The sequence below is a fragment of the Pinus tabuliformis genome, chromosome J (assembly GCF_031772625.1).
Source record: "Pinus tabuliformis cultivar Carrire ecotype Pingquan chromosome J, CPIR1, whole genome shotgun sequence".
NCBI classification, from domain to species: Eukaryota; Viridiplantae; Streptophyta; class Pinopsida; order Pinales; family Pinaceae; genus Pinus; species Pinus tabuliformis.
The window spans coordinates 173,187,539-173,210,054 of NC_142295.1; the positions used below are offsets into that span (position 1 = coordinate 173,187,539).

A 22,516-nucleotide genomic window follows, 5' to 3' on the forward strand; every position below is an offset into this window, starting at 1 on the left:
AAAGTCCGTAAAGAGCAGGGAGCCTTAGCTGAGGTGACAGTGGGCTATCGCTCCATTGTTGCCCCCCAACCTAGTAGTTGCTCTATAGGATTCCCTCCTAGGACCCCTGCTAGTTTGAGCGGTAACAAGACTTAGAGTGAGTTTAGGGATGAATGGAGGATGAGGATGAGGTTAAAAGGCCTCCCCCCCTCTCTTTTCTCCATTCTTTCTTCTCATTTGCTTCAACTTAGAGAAGAGAGAAGAAGAGAGCAAAGGAGATAGTAGATTTTTGAGGGTAGATTTGTGAGAGGTTGGAGGAGAGAGCAAAGGAGAGCCTGGAGGAGTGAAGAATGAGGAGCTTGAAGGTGATAACAGAGGTTGCTGTCTACCTCAACTTTTCAGGAGCTAAAGAGGTAAGTGAAAACCCAAACAACCCTCCTTTAAACTTTACTTGTAATTTTTATTTGTGTTTTTATTTTATTTTTGTTAATCTGTTCGCTTACTCTTTCCCATTCCTTCTTCCTCTCCATTTTGTTGTAGGTTGTGCATTTAAGCTTTGAGAAAAATTGTGATCTTTTGGCTTATCATTCCATTTTTGGCTTTCATGGTGTTGGCGGGGGTAGGCATCAAAGGGAACAAATGGAAGAAAAGCGTAGAGGTCACACTCGTAGTGACCCAATGTATGATGATGAGGGAGGGTTTGAAGGGGAAGGGGATAATAAGGGAAATGAAATGCAAGGGGAAAGGTTCATTGACATCCTTGTGGATATTTGTGACAAAACTTGAGGGGGAAAGAGGTGGTAGAACCTCTAAATTTCTATGCCCTCATGATTGTCATGGTGGAAAATCTTATAGCGTTTCATATATTTGTGTGAGGAGGTGTCTTTGTGGGGTAATAGAGAGTGATGACAATAATGGTGCCATAGGGATCTCAATTTTCCCTAAGGTTTCAATTGAACAAAAGCAAAAATACATCAAAATAGAGGAGGCTACACAAACAAGACATGGTAAGAAACAAAAACTTCATTTTGATGCAACCTCTAGATTTGGTGGTAGTGGCCACACAACCTCATTTCCTCGTTGAACTTCTGGAACCTTTGAATTTAGAAGAACAATAAGATATTTCCTTAATATCAGTGGGAAGGATGATGTGGATGCAAAAGTGTTGGGGTTTCTTTGTGCTTGTAGTATACCATCTGATGTGCTTTTCTTCGCCTATTAACATGATTTGGTTAAGACTATCAATGAAGCCCCAAAAGGATACAAGAGTCCCAACTATGAGAAAGCTAGAAATTTGTTACTAGACAGAGAAAAAATAAAAATTCATAGAATTTTGACATGGTTTATAGATGAGTGGGCGGATTGCGGGCATCCATTATATTAGATGGTTGGAAAAATGTTAGAAATTGATATTTGATAAATGTTCTTGGTATTACTTGCTAGCAGTGTAGTGTTTCTTACATCATATAACTCCTCCTCAATCATTGCCTCTTCTCAAAACATTACGAATCTTTTATTGAAAACAATTAATGATGTTGAAACAAATTGCAAGGGATTAGGAAAAATCATTGAGGCGAGTTATCCAAACATCTTTTTGTTCGTGTGTTTGGTGCACACATTGAACCTTTTGATGCATGATATTGTCAAGCATAGAGAATGTGGATGAATTAATCAACTATACAAGAGAGGCAAGCAACTCATTAAAGTTGTCATAGGGCATAAAAAGGTCAATTACTTGTATGGCACTCAGTGCAAATTGCAGTTGCTTAAGATTGCAAAAACTAGAGTTGCTAGCTATTACCTCACCGTTAGGTTCCTATTGAAGGTGAGAGAAGCTATCCATGTTATGGTGATGAGTGATGCATGGGATGACATGAGCACTCATAAAGATGATGCTAATGTGGTGAAGGGCACTGTTCTTGACAATTAGTTTTGGTCATAGATTAGATACGTTTTGCAATTCAACAAGCCATTTTATCACATGATGAAGGTTGTGGATTAGGATTGGCCAATAATGGGGGAGGTGTATGAGTAGATGGATAACATGTTGGGGAATATTAAAGACATTGTTGAGCCTAGACATGTCAACTTGTATAGCTATATTTGTGCAGAGGTGGAAATGCGATGGGGAATGCTAAATATTCCACTACATGCCTTAGCATATGTTCTTACACCTAAATATTTTCATGTATAATGTCTTTCATGACCAACACTTGCTGGGAGGACCAAGAGAAAACCACACCAACATCCAGAGGTTTAGGCTAGTTATACGAAGGCACTAGAAAAATTAGTCCTTGATGAGGAGTGTGACACCATACAAAGATAGTTGAGCAACTACTTTCTTTGCATTGGTGCCTATGGGGCCAACTTTGCAGTTAGAGATAAAGGGAATTTGTGTTTTGTCAAGTGATGGAACATGCGTAGTGATGCTACTACACAACTACAATGTTTAGCAATATGGGTGCACTCATAGACGGTGAACACTGCTTCCAAAGAGAGGTGTTGGAGCACCTATAGATTCATCCATAGTGTCAAAAGAAATAGGCTATTTATATATTGAACATAGAGCTTGGTTTATGTTCATTACAACTTGCGATTGTTGTCCCATTATTGTGAGCAGGCAAAGTCAAATAAAGACTTGATGGTTTGGGACAAAATTCTAGAGGAGGATAATTTGGAGGTTGGAGTGTTGTATAAGCAATTGTAGGATGCTCTTATCTAGGATGATGATGATCATGTTGCCTCATGTCCAATACTTAGCCGCAATAACAAGGGCTTCATCTTCAGTTCCACGACCACCACCTACTTCACTAGCACTACATGGAGGCCCATGCAATGGTTGTGGTGGTGTAAGGAGCAATTTTATCGGAACCAAATTGGTGATCGAACCATAAAACCTTGTGGACCAGGTATTGGTCGGAACTAGACTGAAACTTGTTAAAAAAATTGGACCAAAAAAGCGGTTGACCAAAGACATAAAATTATTCAAATTTTAAAGAAAAACATATATATTAATGTGCATCCATATCATAGTTTTAAAAACTGGAACTGGTGACTGGACCGGTCCGCCTAATAAACCGGGTTTCAAACTGGAACCAGTCAAACCGAGACTGGTCAGGTCTAAATGAATTGGTTTTTAAATAAAATACATTCAATAATTATTTTTTAATGAAAAAAACATTTTTTAAGATTTAAAACCATGATTCCAAGTCAATAGAGACAAAATATGCAAAGTTTGCTCATTTATATACCATGTAAAGGTGAATATATCAAAATGGTACTGAGTGCAATACATATCATTGAAAAAATACATAAGCAATGAGGCTCTAAATGGCCTATAAAGTACAAACCGGCCGGTTTTTAAAACATTGATCCATATGAATCCAAACTATTTATACACAAATAAGCAAAAGTTCTCATTTATATGACATTTAAGGGTGCACATAATCGAAATACCATCGAGTGCAATCCAACACTGAACTGAAAGTACATAAACAAATAGGCTTTAGATGGCATCTAACATCAAAAAAATTCATGCTATAACAAATACCTACATATCATCAAAATCATTGCCTATATTGGGATCTTTTTCATCAATATAGCCCTCTAAGCATTAAAATAAGATAGAAAAAACGTAGGATGTCAAGTCAAGATTTTGTTTGAGTGATGGGTACATTTTTAGTAGAGTCATGATAGAGGAGTTTGACAACCAATGTCGCTAACATCAAAGTAAATAGAGGGCTTGGTGCTCTCGATTAAATACTAGTTTCATACCCTTGTACATGACAAAATCCAATGGAAACATTGCAATCCCCCCAATTTTGAAACCCTGAAAAACTGGTAGGTCTGTTGGATTTTGAGTGAGATCAAAATTTCTACTTTCTCCATATGAAATCCAATGAGGTTGGAACCACTCAAACATCTTAAGTTGTAGGAATTTATAGGGTAAGTTCCTTAGATAGAACACCAAAGGACACCGCTCACAAACAGATCACATATTAGTACACCAATATTCTTGACGTGGTTAAAACCCTCAAAGTGGGAAACAACCCATAGCTTGAGCCAACGCGACCACTTCAAACAATTTATTAATGTAAAAGAAAGAAAATTTACATAAGCTTCTCTCATAAATGGTCACCTAACAAATGACCCTCCATGCTCTTTAAATAGAGATCATGGACCAATCAGGTGTTAAGCCACAGATCAAGTGTCGGTAATAACGAGGAGAGAATGAAGCGTTGGATCACTTCATGTCTAGAACATATCGTGATCCTTGGATTGTAAGTTACAGAAAGTACATACTAAAGAAACACACTTTACCTAACTACACACTAGACCAAGTTATACTTAATTATTTCCTATGTGTCGGAATATCCTAATATCCTCCCTTAAGAATAACTTGGGATAGGATTCAAGGATGTATCAAAGATGACACAATAGGAGAAGGAAGGAGGCATTAGAGCCTATCCCCCCTTAGTTACAACTTCTTGAACTCCAACCATAAATCGAAGTTTAGTAAACTTTGCTTCTGTGAGAGCCTTTGTAAAGATGTCTACAACTTGATCATTGGTTGAACAATATTGCACTTCAAAAACATGGTCATGATTGATCTTTCTGATGAAGTACATGTGTAGTTCAATGTGTTTGCTGCGCTAATGTTGGACTGGATCTTTGCATAGTTGAATGGCACTTTGATTATCACACCAAAGTGTAGTTGGATGCTGTTGCTGAAAACCAAACTCTAACAGGATCTGACGAAGCCACAGGGCTTCCTTACTAGCTTCAATGACGCCACGATACTCTGCTTCTGCTAAAGAAAGAGAAATGGCACTTTGTTTCTTGCAAGCCCATGTAATAGGTCCAGAACCAAGAGTGAAGACATAACCTGCAGTAGACTTTCGATCATTAGGGTCACCAGCCTAATCAGAATCAGTGAAACCAACCAATAGAGGAGATGCTTCTGCACTGTAATGAATCCCAAATTGAACTGTACCTCGAACATAACGAAGTATTCTTTTAGCTGCTTTCCAATGACTTTCATGTGGGTTTTGCATAAACCGAGCAACAAGGCCAACAATAAAGGAAAGGTCAGGACGGGTATGGGTCAGATACAAAAGTTTTCCAACAAGCTGACGGTATAAGGTAGCATCAACTTCAGGGGAAGTATAAGTGACTGAAAGTTTGGCTCCAGACTGAAAGGGAGAAGGGGCTGGCTTACAGTCTTCCATGTGAAAGTGGCGTAGAAGATCACATGCATACTTGGACTAGGAAAGGGAAATACCTTCTTTGGATTGCAAGACTTGAAGACCAAGAAAATAATGCAAGTGTCCTAAGTATGTCATTTCAAACTGCTTTTTAAGGCTGGACTTCACATGGTTTATAAGGTTGGGATCACCAATAGTAAGGATAAGATCATCAACATAGAGAACAAGAATGATAAGAGACTTACCCACTTTCTTGGTGTAGAAAGTATTGTCAGAATGACACCTAGAAAAACCAGTATCTAAAAGAAAGCTATCCATTTTGGCATACCAAGCCCGAGGGGCTTGCTTGAGACCATAAAGGGTTTCTTAAGACGACATACAAGGCTAGAGTCTGTTTGTATAAAGCCAGGAGGTTGTTCCATATTGATTTCTTCATGCAAGTCCCTATGAAAGAAGGCGGATTTAACATCCATCTGAAAGAGGTAGCAAGGGAAAGAACAAGGCAGATAAAGTTAATTTTGGCAACATGGGAGAATGTTTCAGTATAATCAATGCCTTCAACTTGTGAAAAACCCTTAACAAGACGAGCTTTATGTTTATCAACTTTTCCATCTGGTCCAACTTTGGTTCTGTAACCCATTTGCATCTAACAAGTTTTTGTCCCTTTGGAGGAGGAACAAGGTCCAATGTATCATTTGCCAATAACGAACATTATTCTTCATTCATAGATGCGTCCCAATCTGGATGGTCTGAAACTTCTGCAAAGGTGTCAGGATCATAATTTGCTGAAGCTTGAGCCAGTAAATAAGAGGCTCTGTTGAACTGAGAACGTGTACGACGTTGATCTATAGGATCACCTGCAAGAGCACCTGCTGCATCCCAAGTAGTGCGGACCCATTTTGGAAGCTAAGGAGTTGAAGGAAGATCTCGAGAAGGTGGGGGAGGATTATCATTCTCGCTGTCATCATCTGAAGAAGGAATATTGTTAGAAGTAGAAGGGATAGAGATAGGTGGCACATCCGCCGAACTAGGCTCGTAGGTCGATATATTTTCAGCAAACTTTACATCTCTTCTAATGATAACATTTTTGGATTTAGGTTGAAGGAGTCTATATCCTTTGACATCTTCAGAATATCTAACAAAAATACATTTTTCACTCTTAGGTTCTAAGGCTTTATGTTTATTGTCTGGAATGTGGGCCCATGCTTCACTTCCAAAAACATGAAAGTGACTTGCATTTGGTTTAATTGAGCTCCATGCTTCTTCTGGAGTGATATTCTTTAAAATCTTAGTAGGACTGCGATTTACTATGTAATTTAGACAGTTAATTGCTTCTACCCAAAAATTAAGACTAAGTCCTTTAGATTGAAGCATACAATTAGACATTTCCTTTAAGATGCGATTCTTCTTTTTAGCTACACCATTTTGTTGTGGAGTATATGGAACAATATGTTGCAATTGAATTCCATGCTCAGTGCAAAAGTTGATGAATTTGTTGTTAACATATTCTCCGCCATTATCAGATCTTAGCTTCAGAATTTGATGTCTAGATTATTTCTCAACAAAGGCCGTAAAGGCCAAGAACATGTTAAAGACTTCACTCTTGAGCATTAAGAAGTATACCCAAGTGCGTCTGGAGAAATCATCAATGAAAGTTAAGAAGTACTTGTAGCTAGAGAATGAAACAATTGGAAGTGGACCACATAAATCACTATGCACAAGCTGTAAAGGGGTTGAGACGTGCCAAGAGGCATGTTTTTCAAAACTATCCCATGATGTTTTTCGAGTACACATCCGGAACAAACACCATCTCTGCAGGATACCATAGGAAGACCTGTCACCATATTTTCTTTACATAGATTTTGAAGGGAGCGATAGTTTAAGTGACCAAATTGCTCATGCCAAGGTTTGCTCACTTCATCATTATGAGCAACAAATATCGAGGGAAGAGTTGATGACCCAAAGTTGTTAAACTTATAAAACCTTGTAGAATCATCAACAATGCCAGTAACTAAAATCTGTATAGGGTTTCTTAGGTCCTTAATCACAACATCATGAGGTGAAAATTCAACGGTTTTACCTTTACCTGAATGAGTTATCTGATATACAGATAGAAGGTTGTAGGATAAAGTAGGAACACATAATACATCATTAAATTGACGATTGTCTAGATGAAGAGTTCCAGTCCCTACAACACTTAAGAGATCTATCATCACCAACATATATATTTTTGGTGTTACAATCATTTAAAGAAGAAAACATGGCTTTGTTTTTGGCCATGTGATAAGAAGCTCCAGAATCAATGAGCCACTCATGAGAATGAGAAGAAGAAGATACATTTAGTGCATAACCAGACCGAGATGCTTGACAACCACATGCAGAAAGTGTTATTCCTCAAGCTGAAGTTGAAGAGTACTCCAAATGAATGTTATGCTTCTTCATTGCTGCTTCCAAGGCTTCCATCTTCTTAAAGCATTTGGATTCGAAGTGGCCATCACGATTACAAAAAGTGCAATGTCTATCAGTCTTTTTCTCTTTGGTTTTAGTTGTATTATCATTTTGTTGAGTTGATTTTTCATTGTGAGACTGAAATTGCTTAGGACCCTTGTTTGTTTTAGGACTATTCTTTTTAGGACGCTGCTTCTTAGGGTTCTTTGAACTTGGTTTCTGTTAGGCTGCTAAGACTTTCTTAGAAGAGTTTTCAATATTAAGAAGACCAAGATGTAAGAGTTTTTCGTGCTCTCTTATTCAATCACAAAAGACATCAAAAGAGGGGGACTTGTAGTTTTGTCCCTGAGAAATAAAAGCTTCTCTAGTAGAATAGAAGGTGGAAATAAACACATAGTACGCTGGTCCTAACTTAGTAAGAATAGAATAGATAATGCTACCATCTTTTTTCTTAACTTTAACACTTTCCAAGAGAAGTCTAAGGGTCTTGAACTTGGACAAAAAATCTTCAATGGAAGAAAAATTATTGGGGTCCAACGTAAGCAACTCATTTTCGTGTTGATGAGTTTTAATATCATTTTTAATTCCGAAAACTTTATTGAGCTGTTTCATTGCTTCATCAGGGGTATCAATTTCTGCGATATGGAATCTAAGGTCTGGAGAAATAGACATCCCTATCAACCCACGTGCTTGATCTTGCTTATTTTCCCATTTGGCTCGTTTATCTTCATCTTGAGGTTTAGACTCTTAGCCCGAGGCTATTCTATAAAGACCTTTACTTCTAAGTAAATCCACAATGTAGGATAGCCATTGGAAGTAGTTGGTGCTGTCAAGAATAACTAGGCATGGACTTTCCATTTTAAAAGAAACTGAAGCTGTAGATGCTGAAACTAAGTGTTCCAATGGAAAGATCTTGAAAAATTAGGCCGATTAAAAAAAAACGGCTCTGAAAACGGTTCCAGTTGAAGAAGTTATGGCTTTTTGAAGAAAAGTTGTTGAAGATGCCGACGAACCATGTAAATGTTTGGAAGTGAATGATAATGTTATATTTAAAAAAAATTCTCCCCCCTGCCCCCCTAAACTTAATCTAATTAGCTCACTTCTAAAAAAAAGATTACTTTATGTGATTAACTTTTATAAATAAGTGAAAGTCACTTTTACAATGGTACTTTATGAACTATCCACTAAATTGTAACTTAAATAAAAGATAAAGTGACTCACTTTTTATAATGGGTGAAAACACTTTTACATAAAGTAACTTTAAAACATAAGCTACATGTGCTTTTTGAAAAAGTAACTCAACAAAAAGATAGACTTGAACCCAAGGCCTTTATTCTCATAAAGTAATTTTAGACCAAGTGAGCTAGTTTAAAATGTTAGTAATTTTTGGAAAAGAGGAAGGGTTTTTTTTTTTTTAGCTCACTGAAGCTTTGGGGTGCGTGCTTACTTCAAAAACCCATTTTTGCTTACAAAACAAAAAAACAACCACACAAACCAAACGAACAAGCAAAAGTATCCAAGCCTTACGACTTAAAGTTAGATTTGGCCGAAAACTATATATTTTCCTCAATGTTTTTGATTTTCCGAGATCACACTAAGGCGCAATGGAAAAGAGCATACGCATGAGAAAAATCCTTTATTTTTGTTTCTGGTTTGCCTAGATCGCAAGAGTCGTTGGGCAAAGAGCATACACATAAATTAAAGGTATAGATCCGATAAAAAAAATTAATTTTGATGATTATAAACCGAAATAAACAGAGAGATAAATAACTATAACTACAAATAAAGACTGTATACCTCTAGATCTTAAAAATGACGTAGCTAGGACTACTGGAAACCTTTTCGCGTGAAACGAAAGAGGTTCCTCACTGAAACAGATGCTCTTAACACAATAGAGTAGTCCTCTCGGCCCGAAAGCTGTCAGAAACAATAGATCTAGGAAACGATAGTCGGATGCAATTGTACCGGGTTCAGATTTGGATCACCAACGGATGTGGCCCTCGAATAGTTCTGATACCATGTAGGAATTTACATGCTAAATTCCTTAGATAGAACACCAAAGGACACCGCTCACAAACAGAGCACCGATCAATACACCGATATTCTTGACGTGGTTAAAACCCTCAAAGAGGGAAACAGTCCATGACCTGAGCCAATGCGGCCACTTCAGGCAATTTATTAATGTAAAAGAAAGAAAATTTACATAATCTTCTCTCATAAACGGTCACCTAACAAATGACCCTCAATGCTCTTTAAATAGAGATCATGGACCAATTAGGTGTTAAGCCACGGATCAAGTGTCAATAATATCGAGGAGAGAATGAACCGTCAGATCACTTCATGTCTAGAACATATCATGACCGTCGGATTGTAAGTTACAACAAGTACATACTAAAGAAACCCACTTTACCTAACTATACAATAGACCAAGCTATACTTAATTATTTCCTACATGTCGGAATAACCTAACATAAATCATTTCATGGTAATGTTGAAAATTCAAGTAAAAGGATGAAAATGAAAGATATAGGAGAATGTCACTTTTACTTTAAGAATTTAACATTACCATGAATTGCGTAACAATACTAGGGCCATAGGCTTGAATATTAGGCTGGCTTAGGGGAAACTTAGAAGTGGGCCAACTAAATGAAAAAATAAAAAAATAAAAAATAAACAAAATTTTTAAGCTGGCTTGCACAAGTATGGACTGCACGGAACCAGTCCCAAATCGACCAGTTTCGTTACCGGCCTATTCTGATTCCAAAGCTCGAATCTGACTGGTTTTGTGCCCAAACTAGTCAGACAGACCAGTTCCACGGGTTTTGGTCCGGTTCCGAAACATTGGAAAGGAGGAGCAAATAGGAGATAGATTCACTACTTTATTTGTCATAGTCTATAGATGACAAAATTAAACTTTAGTGTTTTGAATTTGGACCTTCTAGTGTTCCCACTTCAGTGTGTGGGTGGCCTATTTTGTAAACATTACTATTTGGTCAGATTGACAGTTTGTAGATAAGCTATTTCAACGTTTCAATGGTCTACCTTCTATTATATGCTTAAAAATTTGATGTTTGTTTGTAATTGCTAGAATCTAGATGGTTGATGGTTGAATGCCATTTCTATCTTGATTTATGTACAAATATGTATGTTTTCATATATTTTGCAACTAATTTGGCATTCTTCATTTATGTATGAATATGCATGTTTTCATATATTTTGCAACTAATTTGGCATTCTAGACGTTTTTTTTGAAGATAAATGCAATATATATATATATATATATATATATATATATATATATATATATAGAGAGAGAGAGAGAGAGAGAGAGAGAGAGAGAGAGATGCTTATGGGACGCTCCTAAAAAACACGTTTGCTTCGTGCAACCTTCGTTCCAATACCCTTTCATATCTCTCTATGTTTGTTTTGTCTATTGTTGATGTATGCCAATGAAATGTTATGTTCCCAATGAATAGCTAAGTTCCCTTGCTATAGCTTGTTAACACACCATAGTTTCCCATGCTTTTGTTGTTGACATGGTTAGCTCCATAGTGGATTTCTTTAGGGAAAACATAAGAGGAAGCTGACTTGTTTAACTTTAAAATGAGCTAATGTAGTAATGTATTCTTTGACTCAACTGTGAAACATATTTAACAAAGATGGAACATATAGATTGGTTGTATATATGTAATTAATCCTTTAAAGGATATATACATTCAAAATGATATATCTCAAATTAATTTTCATAAAGAGGATCTAACTATACAAAGGAAACTATTAAGAATAAAATATTTCTTTCTCATTCGTTTAATGATGTTGAGGATATTTGTAATCAAGGAGTCGGGACTTATTTATTATAATGAACCTTTTTAGGTTGATAGGATGGTTATATTAGGAGCAAGATAGGAGGTTTTGATTGTAAAGTAAGGTTTGATTTAGAATGCGCGCAAATCTACTCTATTAGGGAGATCTTTTGTGTCATAGATCTCAATTCCTACATGCCATGCATTGCCTTGGGATGACCAGGACAATCACTTCATATTTTCATGATGATCCATTAGATTAGAGCAACAAGCTAGGAGTATAGTCCCAAAGTGTGCCAAACAGTAGAATGATGAGACCTCGAGCCTCACCTTGGCCCCTCCCCCTGTGAGATCGACATATATCATTGAGATTTGTTCGAAGGTGCTAAATCATACATTAGTGTATACATCCTTAGAGGGATCAACTCTTGACAAATCTAGAGTAGGTCACCTTTGTCACTCTCTATAAGCATTTTAGCATACCCTCTTTCCTAAACACCATGATACCCCATCTGACCTTGACCCTTAGGCTGTGTTCTCCCATATCACCTCCCTTTATGACATCCCTGAACAAACCCCAACCCATATTCCTTCTTCGCCTCCTCATGTTATCTTTTCTTTGAGTGGGATATCAAGAGAGGAGTCCAAGCTATGAGCATTAACAAAGCAGCGGATGAGGAAGGATTTTAGGAAGAATTCTCGAAGCATGGCATCTAGTCCCTTGAGTCTTATATTGCCGATTTATTCAACCATGTGGCTTGTTACAACTTCCGCCCCGCTTGGGCAAGACACGTTATCCCTAATGGTAATGTTAAATTCTTAAAGTAAAAGGATCATTTTACTTAAATTTTTAACATCACCATGAAATGACTCAGGATGTTTGAGAGTGGTTCCAACGTCATCAAACTTCATATGGAGAAAAATAGAATTTCATATCCCATTCAAAATTCAGTAGGCTTAATAGTTTTTAGGATTTCAGGGTCAATGGGATTGTGGCATTTCATTAGATTAAATCATGTTTCAGGGTATGTGAATGGCATTTAATCAAGAGCACCAAGCCCTCTATGTACCCAAGTGTTGGTGGTGTTGATTGTTGAACTCCTTTGTCATGGCCTTAGCAAAATATGTACCCTTCACTCAAGTCAAAATCATTGATCAGGCATGTTAAGCTTTCTCTACCATATTATACGGCTTGGATTAGACTGTTTGATCAAAATTGTGTTGAAATTTGGTACCGGAGGACGTGGTTCCCTAAGGCTTTGATCTTTGGCCTAGGGAAAAGTGTCCAAAAGAATTTAATTTTTCTCCTAAAGTGACTTTATAATTTTTATAAAGTCAAATCTAATTTAAAAGTGACTTTAAGTGATAAAGTTACTAAAGTCTAATTTTAAAGTGACTTTGTTAAAGTCAATGAAAAATTAGAAAGGAAAAGTGACTTTGGAAATAAATGACTAAGTGGGTCTTTATTAAAGTGGGGTGAATTAAAAAATAGAGAGTGAGATTTAAATGAGCATTTAATTTCAGCCCTAGATCTCAATCTATTTCAACTATTGGATTTAGGAATCACCCAAAAGTCACTTAGGGTTAGATTAAAGGAGGAAAAGAAGGAAAAGGTCATTCATTCTTTCATGAGCAGATTGGGAGAAGGAGAGCAAGAGAGCAAGGGAGATTTCTAGACAGGGAGGAGAAGGAGGCAGCAGCTTGGCACACATTCCAAGGTAGCATTCCAGCAAGTCCGTACAGCTGAGTTAGCATACAGTGAAAGGCAGATTTTTGGGCACGATTTTCAAGGAGGCCGTACAGCAGTTTGCACAGAAATCGAGGAGCAGAAATCTGAGTTTGCTGGCATGATTTTCAAGGAGGCCGTACAGCAGTTTTCGGCACAGAAATCGAGGAAATCGTACAACAGAATTTCTGGTAGCTTGCACGATTTTCTAGGCAGGCCGTACAACAGAATTTAAGGCTGAAAATTGGCACAGAAATCGAGGAGGATGTACAACATTTATTGTTGTTCAGATTTTGCTGTTTGCAAAGTTTTTCCAGTTGGCTGTGAGGCACGGAAAACGAGATAAGTTGTAAAAGTTTACTTGCTGATTTTTGCTGAATATTTCTCACTGTAAAAAGCATTTTTCAGAAATAAGAAGGAGCTCTCGAACTGGTTTTCCCCAAGAGTTGTAGGGGGTTTTTCCAGGGTCACCTTGACCAAAAATTACTGTGTTTAAATGTGTTAAATGGCTGTTTGTACCTGCTGATTTTTTATTTCTGCATTTTCCAGCATTCTGTAAAATTTCCAGAATTTGTGTTTTCAGCAAAATTTATTTTTCAGTTGTTGAATGTATGGATATGGGAAAGGGCATTTAACTATTTTGGAGAAATAAGGTGAAACTGAAAACCGGGGTGGGAAATGAGAAATTTTTACAAATTGGGCGATGCTGACTAATATCCATAGAGAATCAAAGTCGAGGCAAAGGCTAGACAAGAGGAGAGGAATCTAGATTCTAAATGGTTAACGCTCGAATAATTAATCATTGATGTATAATGGATGCCATATCTATTTTGATTTATGTACAAATATGCAAGTTTTCATATCTTCTACAACTAATTTGGTATTTTGGGTGTTTTTTTGAATATAATGCAAAAAAATAAAATATGTGTATATAATAAATGCTTCTGAGAAGCTTCGCTTCTTATATTTTTGGAAAATGACACTTCTGACACTTTGCTTCCAAAAAACATCTCCTCTTTGTGCAACATTATGGACCATACCTAATGCTAGGGGCATAGTAATAATTCACACAAAGATAACCTTCAAAAATCTGACTAGATCAAGTCTCGTAAAAGAGATACCTCCTTATGTAGGGGTGGTTAGATGGATGACCTTATTAGGTGTTTCCAACCCCCAAGGGGAAGTGTCAGGTCCCAAGTTAGCCCGCCAATCCATAGGTGTGTGTGAAAATGTGGGAATGCCTTCAGGGGAGGATACCATAGACAAGTGACTAGCTAATGGTGGTGCAACATCTTGTGTGTATATACCATAGATGTGAGGAGGGAGCAAGCATGGAGGCATGAGTTACCCCTTTCCTTGGCCTGCTTTTTCCACCCTTTTGGTGCCCCTTTTACTTCTTTATGATTATGCTCAGATTTGGGTGCATAGATCAGGTGTCGAATCTTGCTTTATGAGATTTGAATTTAATACCCCTTGATGATGAGTTAGTTTATCACTCATTAGGGTTGGGACAATGCAAGGGTTCCTTTTGTAGATGGAGCATTATGTGCTCGAGGAACTGGGTGATGGCTAATGAGTGGGGTGAGCTCATGCTAGGCTTTTTCCCACGTACTAATCAAATGTCCCAACCATCTTTTGAATTTTATCTTTTTCTTTCATTGTGGCTTTATTATGCTTTTAACTTTCCTTTAGTTGGATCAACCTCCAAGGCAAAGTTTTCCGGCCTAGACTCAATGATGAGGATGAAAGGGTGCCAATCCCCATGACCAGAGACCACTAGCGCGAAGAATGGAGATGGAATAATTGGAAAGATGGAAAGTGGTATGTATGGGATACTATGGACATGCTACTTTAATCAAAGGGTTCCTAGTAGTACCATTCCTGAAATCCTTAGGCCTCAAGGAGGTCCCGCTGGACTAGAGTTAGAGACTAACCTCCTAGGTGAAGTGAGAGAACAAGAAAACAGTCAAGATCAATCAATCATCCAAATCACCCCTGATTCATATTGGTATGCCTGAAACATTAAATGAAAGCACATGATTACAAAATGGTTAAAGTACCTGTTGATGGATGACTCACCTTCCTTCAAGAAGGGATGTTGGATGGGACAGAGGGATCTGACCGTACTGAGAAATAGAGGATCCATGTCGTCATGTTTCGTGCTGATCAATAGGGCTGCTGGTTGGCTGGCTGTCTAAGGAGGAAAAAAGTTTTCTCCTAGGGGTTACCTGTTTTTTGGTGGTTAACAGTTCCCTTGTTCACCCTGAAATTTTCTAAAATTTGGGGTTGCTCCCACCCATCCCCCCTGTGCGTCTCCCTGTTTCCCTGTCCTCCCATCCTAGAAACTTGGTGGAACATTAGAAAAAACCAAGTACGGCCGAAGTACATCCAATTATGGATGAATACAATACAATGCTGCTGAAATGTAGTCAAATATGGTTGAAACACAGCAATACATCCCTAATACAGCCAAGGTATTGCTGAAACACAGCAATACATACCTAATAGAGCCAAGGTATTGCTGAAACATGGCCAATGATACATTGACAGTATTTTTTATATACAAGCCCAGATATGGCTGTAAGTTTATTTCTATATCTGAAGGTCAGATATTGCCATATGTTGTAACTGTGGTTTCAGTGCTTTATACTCTCATTAGCTGTAGGATATGAGCAGGTTTACATCTGCCAGGCCTAGAAAAAGCCACCTAACAGTGCTAGATCTGATGTTTTCGTTATTTCAGTATTCAATATAAGATAATCATTATCCTCACTATCAAAAGGAAAGTATACGGCATAGTGCAGTCTGTCCAGTACTAAACTTCAATAATCAATGTAATTGGAAACATCCAAAAAGCAAAGAGGGTTTCGGTATATAAAATTCAACATAAAGTCTAATTTTAATGCACCATATCGCTGATATGATGTGGCAGTTGAATTATCTAAAATTGACCTATATTTTTATAGTTGTAGTCCTGCAAATGCACTATTATAAAATTTTAATTAACATAAACCAACTTCAGCGTCCATCCAAATGATTGGTTATTAGGAAAATGCCAACGGACATAGTTAAGCAATTATTTTTGTCTGATTTGCTAGGAGAAGCTGTGGTATAAAAGGGAAAGGGAAAGGTTGCACTATTTTTTATCTGCTAACGATGTTTTATGCTTTTTGCAGTCGATTTGTTTTGAATTGTCCTAAAGAAGATCTTCAGTCCTTCGAAAGGATTTTGTTCCTTATAGAGCAAGCGCACTGGTTTTATGAAGACAATGCAATGGAGCAAAATCCATCTCTGAAGTCTCTAAGTCTAAGGGAATTCACATCTTTAAGTATCCTTTGAATGCATGAATGCAGTGTGATTTTCTTAATTATAACAGACTGATAGATAACCTGATTATTGCTTTACTGTAGTAATTGACATGGATAATGGTCTTTTCTATGTTCTTTGGCATACTTTTTTTTCATTTGCAGGGAATATCCGTGCGTGAGCCGCATTCTCTTCTAATATGCCTTTAAAGAGACATTTTTCTGAATCGTCTTAAAAGAGGATCTAGAATTTAGAGACCTGTTAGCTCCACAATTGAAAACGCTCAACCTAGAGCAGACACCAAGGTTTCACATGAAGACAGACCTGCAAATTTTAGAGATACAGAAAATGCAATATATAAATTGTCACATCTGGTTTGGTTTCTGTTAAAACTATTTTTATGGTTGAAAGTTAATGCCAAGTTAGAAACCAAATTTGCATGTGCCCTAGAAGTAACCCATGAAGCCGTTTTATGGAGAGGGTCATGTATCTCATTATGCGTATTTCAGGTCATTAATTTATCTATGGCTACTCTTGCAAACTGAGGTAAATTAAACCGATTCAAGTTAGCCATGCTTACCTGTGCAAGCCTCTAATGGATTTAAATCTGGGATTGTCAGAGATGTATTGCCAAATTAGAAGCTTAGCAATTTCTACCAAGAACACCTGTAACTTTCAGGAATTGATGCCCAGAACTAGAAGTCAGAACTCAGAAGCATATCAAGATGACCTCCACTCATGGTAACCATTATTCTAATTCAACATACAATATTAAGGTAGTGTTCATTTTTTAATTCCCCCTAAAAATATTGGCAGCCATTCAAACAAGTCCAATGAAGATCAAGCTAATGGTGAAATAGCTGCCACAGTGTATAAGTTGCAAAGTAAAGATGTCACAGTGATGACAAACTCTGTGCACATCATTAATACACCATAACTGTGAAAGTTAAGAGACACACACTATGAGAAAACTAAGAAGCTTTCAACTTGCCCTATAGATAGGACTCAGCCACAGCACTCAAACCTGATCTAGGATACTAAAAGATACAATGGTCTGAGATGATGAATTGTGAGGACTAAATGGTGTTCATATCTTTACTTGGTTCTAATTTCTTTTCTAACCTTCACATATCCCTGACCTAGGTTTTTCAAGAAGCTTTGTCAAAAGTCCAAAAAATCTTTATCTATTGTTTCGCCACAAAGTGAAAATTTCAAAATATGAGTTAGTTACACTTACTGTTCAGTGTTCACATACTTCCTGATGTAAAAGATCACACTGCTAACGCGTAGCCACCCTTGTCCATTTACTGTTTGGAATTTGAAATTGTGTTACTAGTTTTTGGATTATCCAATGTTTTGATCTGATCCTCTGTCCATCATCATTATGTTGGTGGGCAGAGAATCTGCTCAAAATGCTGGATAATCCAAAATCAAATAATGCAGTGTCAAATTCCAAAATAAAAATGGACAAAGGTTACAACTGTGAAAATGTAATCAATTAAAACATAATTACCTAATAGAAGAACTAATCAATATGTGGATATTGCAGAATTAGAGTTAATTGGTTTCACTTCAACAACTTAATAGCTTTTCCCTCACCGTTAAGTCTGGATGGTATTGAATTCAACTACTTCTTTCTTCTAGGTATTTATTTCAATTTTCAGCTTGATCTGAAAAAGATAGTTCCCAAGGCTATTGGTAGATTTATGTTATTCATGTTTGTATTGAATAATATATGCACTCTTTGCTTTATTAATAGAGAGGCATGCTGAATAGTTTTCCTTATTTTATGTCTTTTACAGCAGATCAAATTGCTTTCTTTTTCATCAAACTCGAACGTACAGATAGGTTTATACCATCTATCAAGTACCAAAATGACAAACATGGACATAATATACCCAAGGGTGAGGGATGTGTTTACTTTGAGGAAGACAAATTTTCTGGGACATTTTGACTGTTGCAGATTATCAAGGGATAGCCCCAAAGTTTTGGGGATGCTTCAACAATTCTCATGAGTTTTCTCCAAAAAGATGTCAAAGTATAATACTAACAGGAAAAGAATAAAGTCAATAATAAACCCTAAAATGGCTACATTTACAACCCAACTGCTCTTTAAAACCATGTTCTTGGCAATTGCAAGAGCAATGACCTACAAAACAAGTTAACAGTGCTGAGTGAAGAAGATTCTTACAGCTGAAGGAGAGTTAATTTGTTCACAAAAAGCAAGCGTGCTCCATTCTTATCTCTGAGATTTTCTATATTGTGACCATGTTGCACAAGGTTTGATGCATGGTTGGATACCAGTGAGGCTGTAAAAGAATCCTTACCTAGCTTTCCAATACCTGTGTAGCTTGCTAGCCAAGTTGTTGAAATTAGTTGGTATGCTAGAGCTTCTTCTCTCCTCCATGAATGCAACTTGGATATCAAGAAGCCTCCTCCATAGAGTTCTCTGTTGATGCTCCTTACCTAAGTAAGATAGATATTAATTGATGTACCAGAGTAGAGATTTTCAAAGCCTACTTGAAATTCACTTGGTTGAGCCAAATGAGCAGCCCCTAACTTCCAAGATTCATCTCTACTTCCACCCTTGCATACACTCCAAGAATTGCATCATTTATACTCTGGGATTGTAGTTACATTAGTTAGGTTGTAGTATGACAGTCCATCTAGCATAGCTCTAGGTTATCATTAGCTATGCTTGGAGACAGATCACCATCTTTCGAAGGAGCATCACAGTTGTAAACTTTATGCAGGAACTGTTAGCCTACCTGTGTATCTTGGACAGTGTTCTATCTACAGTGCTATTCCTTTAGCAGAGCAGAGTCAGTAGTACCGTACAGTACAGTGGCCTCTTCAGCAGTCCATACAGCAGTTTTGAGGGCGCACTAGTATTTCTGGAGGAGAGATGGATAGGGGATGCATGCATGCTTTTCAGTTCATTTTCAGTTTTGATGCTTTTCTATATTCAACAGTTCAGTTCTAATTCTGTTTTATGCTTTATTTAGTTTTGCTTGCATGAGTTAGAGGGTGCAGTTTCTTAAGATAGTAGGGTTGCTATTACCGGCTCAGTTAGGGGTGCAAATCTCTAGGAGGATGCACCTTATTTTTTGTGGCGTTATCCATGCAAGCAAGGTGCACTATGGTTAGAGTTCACAGTGCCACCCTAAGCTGTTGTGCACGCGTCTGGATTCATTGTACCTCACTTCTTCCTAATTTATAAAGGAGAAGCAGGATGCACCATTATGTGTGATTTGAGAGTTTGAGTTTTGAGCTGTAGCCCTAGCTTTCTCTTTTCAGAATTAATAAGATTTGAGTGTTCATTTTTGTATACTTGCTGTTTATGTATCAATAATATGTGTTTGTAGATTAAGTACTCTTAGCAGAAATTTTGATCAGTGCTTTTAGCATTAATGATAAATAGATTTTAGGTTAGTCCTAGAGTATAGAATCTGCCCATCATGGTCTGTTTTTCGACATGCTATCAGTGCTGTGCGCTTAAACCTTCCAGGAATCCACGTATTGATCAGTGAGCATTCAGGGAACGCCCCCAGGAGTGTACTCCTGAGTCCTGACCTTTTTGAGATGCTCACTGCCAGTTTGGGAGTTTTCCTCTCCCAGGGACACTCACAGAGCCATGGAGCATGCTTCTTGGATGCTCCTTGCATGCTCCCTGAATTTGTTGGATGCTTCCGCTCATTAGTGAAAAAATATAATTTCTTTTTTCTAATTTTGAGGTGGAGGAGGGGACCTAGGGTAGGTTTGGGGTTTATGGGAAAGCGATGACGAAAACAAAAGAGATCTTCCCCCTCTCTTTTCCTTATTTTGTCATCTTTGATTGCTTGAGCTTAGAGTTGGCATCTTGATGACATTGTCTTGTTGCAGATTTTTGAGAGCTTGGAGGAGAGAAGTGAGAGCTTAGAGGAGTGAACAAAGAGGAGCTCGGAGGAGGAAGCAAAGGCTGCCATTTATTTCGAGAGCTAAAGAGGTAAGTGTTTATTTTTGTGTAGCATCGGGAGGTATTCCCACATGCCAAGAGGCCTCCTAAGTCGGCCTAGAAAAATTATGGAAATTAAAATAAAATAAATTTTATTTTTGGGTTTCATGTAGGCTCAAAAGGGACAAGTCGGCCCCACCATGAAAGGGTGTGTCCCTTGGGGTAAATGCACCCATTTGACTTGTATATATACACATGATGTGACACTTCATTTGCTTCTTTCACTTATCATCTCTCTTATATAGGAGACACTTGTGGGAGCGAAAAAAAGGATGAAATGGCCAAATTTGGACTTGGTTTTTGGCACAGATTTTTAGATATTTTATTGTAAACCTTGTTGAAGAAAACATTCTCTGAGAAGAAGAGTTGCTATGTTTTCTCCCAAGTTTGGGTTCTCCAAGTAAAATTTGTTGTCTCTATTGTGCATGGGGTTGAAAAATGTGTAACTAGGTTCGGTCTTCATAAATATGAAATGTACTTTTGATTCTTGTAAGTTGTAAAATAAAAGAAAATTATTATTATTATTTTTGGAGCATGGGTTTCATGCTCAAGGTCTTTTATTCAATAGGTCAAGCACCCATTGAGTGCTTCTAGGGTTTGTCCTAGGTCAAGATGTCAAAAGAGTCATTGTCATAAGTTTAAGAACCCGTCGCGCACATTGTAACTTGTAAAGAAAATTATTTTTGTCCTTAAGAAAATTGAGGAGCTACGTCCACCTTGAGAAGCCTATATAAAGGAAGAAACTCGACCTCCTTGGAACACAATTCATCACACTCTCATTCAAGCGAAGGAGGAAGAAGAAGAAGGCAACGAAGAAGGAGGACGAAGGAAACTTGTCTTTGGGCTATCTCTCTCTTAAACGTGCAAAGGAAGGCTAGGGTTTTTGTAGCTGATCTAGGGTTTTCTTCTAAAAGTTCGATCTTGAAGAAAGAAAGGAAAGAGAAAGCCATCCTTAATCTCCAGAGGGAAGAGAAAGCCAAGCGAAGGTTTGAGAAAGCCCTGGGAGGCTAAAAGAAGCTCACACGTGTGGCAACAACAATTGTAGAAGGGCTGAAAATTTCAGGTTTGCAGTGGAGGCCAAAATTTTGCGGCTGGGGGTCGAAATTATGCTACTGGAAGAGATTTGACTGAGTTTGTCTTGGACAAGGAAAGCACATCACCTAGAAGGGTTGGACTTGCTCTTGGAGGGTATTGTTCTTAGTCTAGAGGTCTTGGAATTTGTCAATTGAAGAATCTATAAGGAAGAGAAGAGATTTGCGGGTTTTTCTCTCGAGTGGAGAGGTTTTGGCCTTGGCTTGCAGCCTATATTCTCTGTTCTTGTTCTTCTTGTTTTTGGTAACTGTTTGATGATATACAAACATAATAATAAGTAAAGAAGCTAATAAGTAAGAAAAAGTAAAAAGACATCACTAGCAATTATCAAGAAAAGAGAAATCACTCTAATCATTGCCTTATAGATTTATCAACATGGTATCAGAGCTAAGGTTGACAAAGGGCATTATGAAGAGCTCTACTACATTGAAGAAGTTTCTAAAGAAGTGTTCAAAGATGGCAAGTTATCTCAAGAAGGGTATCAAAGAAGTATGGAATCTCCTATTTACTCCAAAGAAGGAAGTGACCAAAATAAAAGATGGAGGACTCTTCTCAGCATTCACTGGCACATTTCAAGATGAGGACATTTGGGTGATCGATAATGGAGCCATAAGACACATGACCGATCATCACAAGCAACTAAAGACATTTTCAAAAGGAAAGTCTTCTTACTCCGTAGATCTTGGAGATAATAAGAGCTGTCCCGTGAGAGGAATCAAATCAACCTCGATGGAGCTCGAGAATGGAGGCAATATTCATCTCAACAACATCCTATTTGTTCCCGGTTTGCATAAGAACTTACTCTCCATTTCAAGTCTAGAAGATAAAGGTGATAAAGTGGCTTTCATTGATGGAAAAGTTGTAGTATGGGGTTAAAAATCAAGCATAGAAAATGCTAGAGTGATTGGGATTCGTGAAGGAAGACTTTACAAGTTGCTATCTCCTCTTGCTCGAGCTTTGGTTT

The 22,516-nt window shown here is 37.6% G+C and overlaps 1 protein-coding gene across 2 annotated transcripts in view; it reads left to right on the forward strand.

Moving 5' to 3' along the window:
- The window catches only part of DCP2 (decapping 2), a 214,430-nt gene that overhangs the window by 17,445 nt on the left and 174,469 nt on the right, over window positions 1–22,516 (forward strand). For both annotated transcript variants that reach the window (XM_089377456.1, XM_089377455.1), the window contains exon 2: window positions 16,337–16,488. In XM_089377456.1, the coding sequence (XP_089233582.1) occupies window positions 16,337–16,488 (152 nt within the window). The remainder of the gene's footprint in view (window positions 1–16,336; window positions 16,489–22,516) is intronic.